This window comes from Trachymyrmex septentrionalis, unplaced genomic scaffold (genome assembly GCF_001594115.1).
Source record: "Trachymyrmex septentrionalis isolate Tsep2-gDNA-1 unplaced genomic scaffold, Tsep1.0 scaffold20, whole genome shotgun sequence".
Lineage (NCBI taxonomy): Eukaryota > Metazoa > Arthropoda > Insecta > Hymenoptera > Formicidae > Trachymyrmex > Trachymyrmex septentrionalis.
The window spans coordinates 5,818,852-5,824,776 of record NW_017305180.1 but is presented as its reverse complement, the minus strand read 5'-3'; the positions used below and the strand labels follow the sequence as shown (position 1 = coordinate 5,824,776).

General features: G+C 33.9%; 1 protein-coding gene across 3 annotated transcripts in view; it reads left to right on the top strand.

The window, feature by feature from the left end:
- The window catches only part of LOC108747846 (cysteine-rich secretory protein 1-like), a 55,318-nt gene that overhangs the window by 45,756 nt on the left and 3,637 nt on the right, over positions 1 to 5,925 (top strand). For all 3 annotated transcript variants that reach the window (XM_018485703.1, XM_018485702.1, XM_018485701.1), the window contains 2 exons: positions 3,377 to 3,522; positions 4,087 to 4,293. In XM_018485703.1, the coding sequence (XP_018341205.1) occupies positions 3,377 to 3,522; positions 4,087 to 4,293 (353 nt within the window). The remainder of the gene's footprint in view (positions 1 to 3,376; positions 3,523 to 4,086; positions 4,294 to 5,925) is intronic.

Genomic DNA, 5,925 nt, shown 5'->3' with positions numbered 1-5,925 from the left:
GTCTATATATATATATATATATATAATTATGTTATTTAAACATGAGACTGTAAATTCATTCTTACAGATATAATTCTATTACTCTCAATGAACGCTCGATATTAAGACGTTAAACGCACTGTGCATACAAAATAGAGGGTTTTATCAGAGATTTACCTTACGAAGCGGTTTACTTGATCAGAAAACTGAATTTTCGAGGTTCGCCGTCGAGTACGGTGCAAGATTTCAATTTCCGCTTGCATCGACGTTATTATCCGATCTATATATAAACATGTATGTGTGCTATATATCACTCACTTCCCGTTGTGTCTCACGGCGATATAGAGAGGAGATATGTATTCCAGAAGGAAAGGCGATAGCCGCTGCGGTTGATAGTTAAACCCGAACAAATCAAAATGTAGATTAACTCAATCGCTTTTCTTGTAAAAAAACAAACGCAAAACAGACACAAGAATAAAACCGTAAAGAATGTGTAAAAAAAGAATGAAATGACACGATTGCTACGCAATTTTCTAATTTTCAGCAACTTGCGCTAGTAAAACGACGGTATACATATAATTACATTTAATTATAATTATATACCTAATATTAATAAATTTTGTGATTAATTTCTTTTTGTTATATAATTGCACAAAGTTTATGAGTACTTGAACTTAGTTTCCACAACTGGTAACATATCTTTTCGGAAAATCCGGTATATTTATGGACGCGGCCAGGTGTCTACATGGTCAGACCATTTCGGGTCTTCTTGTAGCATTTACTCGTCGTTTCCTTCGCGCTGCCAATCTCAAGCTTGGTTATAAGTTACACGACTTCCCACTTAAATTCTTTTCCCACGGAAACTACCAGGGACGTCACCGTAAAAGCTACTTTCGGCGGAAGTTACGCCTTAGATACAACTGTTATCTGAGGTTTTCTCGGCAAAACTCCGAGACGCGACGCAGTTTCTTGAGGAGAGAATAACTGGTATCGAGAATCTTATATCGATCCAGTAGGGTCGAAGTTAGGTAATGCCGCGGAAGGAGTTAACGAGATATTATGTTTCTTATTCAGCTTATTAATCATCATAAATTATCAATCATGCTCTACTATTATAATTTAAAAAAAAATCATGATTGATTGATTTTTGTGAGAGATATATTTGTGATTTTAATATTTTATACATGTGAATTTTTCTAATAGAGACTCATCAGAATTATCATTAATCTTTTATAATTTTTCCATGTCTACGAATAAATAATATTTCATTCTAAGTTTTCTTATTCAAAAAAATAACATTATGTTTTATTATATATATTTATAAAAGAAGCAGTAGAAGGGAAAAAAAACTGATAGACTATACATAAATGTTGATCTACGAAATATAGTGTTAATATACCTTCTACTAAATATATCTTCTACGAGGTAAGAAATAATTAAAAATGTAATTTCAAAGCATATTGTGTGCTACAGAATATTGCACCTGGTCTTAGAATTCAGAACTAACTTTGTATAAGCAAGAAAGCAGTCGCCTCAAGATGCATAAATCAAGGAGCGTCTCTGATTAAGGAAACCTACTCCTGGACTTAGGTTCTGACTTTCTTAAGCTTAATGTAGGCACGTAGAATGCAATATCGGAGCATCGCGGGTAACTTTCGTTTTTTTTACATCGAGTTATGTAGTTGCAGTTATTGCGACTATAAATGCGACTCACTACGAAGAATTAAGGCGCAGTTATAATTTGGTATTGAGCACAGAAAATGTGAAAGAATAAACGGAAATATAAATATGAGCAATAGTAAAAAAAAAAGAAGCATAGCATCTTCCTCTGAAAAACTTCTAAGAACGAGAAATTTACCTCTACGGGGCGTACATTATGGCTTTGAAAGCACGATATTTGCATATAACGAGCAATTAAGGAGCCAAAGGAAAGTCAAGAAACTTTTTGCCGCGGGTTTTCGTATGCACGCAGAAGCGAGAAAACTTTTTGCACTCGTAAATTTAGTCGTATTATACGCATTTAATTTAATAATTTAATCTTTTTCTAAAATAAATATGTAGAACTTTTCAATTACAAATCCCTTGATCAATTTGCAATCATCCTTTTTTAATAAAACAAAAAAATGGATTATGCGCATTTTTTCTAGCACTTCGTTAATGTTCAGCTTATTTATTTGAAACTATTTACTTATAATAAGAGAATTATTTATTTTGTTATCTAGAATTGTTATATATATTTTCTTGAAGTTTAATCTATAAAAGGAACTTTCGAAAAGAAATTTTTAACGTGTGATTTCAAAACTATTAACAGTTTGACATTAGAAATATTTTTTCATATTTATATATATATATAGGGTAACTCCGGCAAATACGCCGTGCTGGGATTTACGCCGCAAAAGTCAGAAAAAATAGAAGAAGTGGGGATAATTTTCCCACAACTACTCTGTTACATGCCTTTATATTATATTAGTATTGTGTTACGATTTCAGCTTCTTACTGTTAATATTAATGAAATTATTGTGAGTTGAATTGTGAGTCGATTTGTCACTGTAATAAGTAACGCCATCATAAATTATAATCATACATAAAATAGTTACTGTAGGGCGTGTAAAAGATTTAATGATTATTTCGTGATACATACGTGTAATGGAATAGTAAAGCATGTTGTATAACAAAATACAAATGCTTTGTTTTCGTATTCTTTGTTTAGTTTGTTGTCTTATACGAGTATATCCCTCCTGTTTGGGATACATGGCATTTTTAACGAGCGGGATTTATGCCCAAAGCATACAAAATGCGCAGATTGAATTCAGTGCACTAAATGCGATAAACGCATTACATGGAACATGTACTAATGTCATAACACTCGTAATATATGTAGGAAGATTGTAATTATTATTTATTATTTCCTATACATATTTACCATTCTTATTCCTTAATAAAACTTTATAAATACATTTTATAAGTTATTGTGTCATCTTATTTATTATGCATTATTTGTAAAGTTTTCATGAGCCGTACATATCCCCCCTCCCCTTATAAATAGCCATACATCCCTCTCCTATGGGATGTACGGCAAAAATGCAAGGGTTTAAAAAAATTTATTTTTTAATACGAAAAATAAATATTTCAGATTTCTAATATTTTTTTCATTAGTAGACAGTACAAAGTTTTTACTGATATAGTTCGTTTACTTTAAAGATAATAAATAATACTTAATAAATTAAGTTTTTGATAGGTGCGGCGTATATACCGGAGTAACCCTATATATTTTTCTAAAATTAGAAATATTTTTTTATTTCAATCTCTAATATTTGTAGTTTGCAATTTCCGAGACAATTTCTCCACAATAAAGCCAGGCACGTCTGATAATTCTGGATATCTTTCTTTGTTTTAGAAATGGCATTCGGGCTTAGCAAAGGCAGCACAGAGATGGGCCGATCGTTGCCTCGGTTTGGTGCATGACAATGCGACCGGTCTGTACCTGGACGGCTTTGGACAGAGTGGACAAAACATATTCATCAGCACGGGTCGTACGCTCTGGTGAGATATTATTAAATCTTGTTTACTTCTAGTTAGCGAGTTCGCGTTTGCAGTTGGTATATTTGTACAGATGTACTCTGTGCACGCGGGCTAGACTTCCATGAAAATGCAGTGGTCCATCTGCTATGGATGCACCGTTAATTATCTTGCCACTTCATTATTTACATATCAAAAGATAACTTCTTGAAAAGATACCATCCGGAATGATTAATTTTGCCGTTGGATATACGATAAGATATCTCAAATTTTTTACAATTTTATTGCGACACTCTGATATGCAATCAAGATAATTTCAAAAGAATTTGATCACGTTCCATCGGAAAATTTAGCTTCGTGCTGTGTTGAAAAAGCATATTGTAATTAATTCTTCAGTTAACAAAGTTAGAATTAGATTACGCAGGTAAATAGTCCACGATGGACTATAGCGTAGATTTCGGCATGTATGTATATACTAGGGGCTTCACAAACATCACCGGATGTGAATGATTTACGTTACACGCGGACAAATCGCCATTGCCACAAATCGAGATCCCTCCCACCGAAACATTCGTCGGAATGTTGTAGGAACTTCCCCATCAGAATGTGGTACATGGAGTACAAGGACTTCAAGTACGGACCCAATACGACGAATGAGATCCTCGAGATCGGCCATTACACGCAGGTGGTGTGGGCGACGACACATCTGGTCGGATGCGGGGTGAGCCATTGCACAGGCGGCAAGGGTCCGCTCGGCAAGGATTTCTATATGTATGTTTGCAACTATGCTCCGAGGTACGTATAATGTTGAACAATTGAAGAACCGTCTGAATAGCGGGTTCAGTTAAGCGGATTGAGTTTCATCTTGCATCTCATATAACAGAGAACTTCCGGATGCTTACATTAAATGTGTTCTCCAATTGAAAAAGGAAACACATTTTCGGATTATGTTCTCTTTTCCTCTTGATCTTGACAGAGATCTTATAATATAATTCATTTTCCGTATAAGTTATATTATTTCTCATATATCACACGGCATGATCCCTTGCACATAAATTTCATAAAAATATTTGCAATATGATTCTCGTAATATGATTTGTTTACATGTCGAGACGCAACATGTTTTTATTTTTGTTCCAAATTATATAGAACAATAAAATACATGTGTAACACGTTACACACAAATACAAATTACATTGATACGGTAGTAACGCGGTGTAATTATTTTCCACCAGGGTTGCATGCCCTTTGCCGTGACTGTTATGATACATGGTTGTTTCTGCAACAGCAATTGCAATTGGGCTACGGCTAGAACTTAGTTCATTAGTATGGAATTGACGCAATAATTTGCTGGAGGGAAATGCGGATTGAAACGGTTAACCGTAAACTCGGCGAAAGTAGCGCCGTGCGCAGCATCGTCAAAGCAGATCTTAGTTAAATCGACATTTGCTGAATAGGAGAAGGTCAAAGCAGATTGAATCATTAACATAAGAGAATAGAGAAAGGTGAAAGAAAGTGAGAAAGATTAATAAAAAGAGAAAAAAACCTTATTACATTTCGCAAACAGTTCGCTTTTTACATAATAATAATAGTCACATTTAAATAAAAAAGAACTTTAATCTTGTAATAAATAAATCTATTGAAAATTAAAAAAAAAAAATTAACTTTTACTTCAATAAAAAATTTGCAGACTGATAAAATAGAAGAAAAGAAATGAATAAAGAGTATATTATTAAGAATATATTAGGAATCAATTCGTAACAATAGAATTTGTAAAGTATGTTTATGAAATAAAAGATATTTGTTACTTCAATATTGGAAAATTTTTTTTTCTGGAGTCAAGTATTAGATACTGTATAAGCAGCTAAAGGAGAATGTTGCTTGAGAAAATGTGCTGTCAGTGCTTCTTGAATGAAAAACGATATTATAGGGTGCAATAACCTTAGAGTACCTTGAGAATTATAACTATTCGCGGTGCAACGTCTTAGGGACTTCGATAACTCGAAACCACATATTATTCAAATGATTGTCGAAGATGTTTTCAGCCACTACGTATACGGACTTGATTATACTTATAGCTTAACCTTTTTCACAAAAAACAACCGATGTTGCATTCAAGCTCGTGTCACGTAAGCTTTCCCTAGACGTGCTGAAATATGTAAATCCTATATTTATACACAGAATGTAAGTGACATAACCCGCTTGGAGGAGAACAGGAGGAACGAGGTAAGCAAGGAAAACAAGGAAAATGGTGACACTGGTGCGGAATATATGCAACGTCAACGCGAGTTATAGCTCGTTCGTCTTTGTCATGCCCATTGTGGCACTTAGACGGCTCTCTTTGTCACCAGTATGGCACACTTTCTCAGTATACTTATGGTTTCGTTGTCGCTACTATACTGGAATATATAATACATATATGTATAT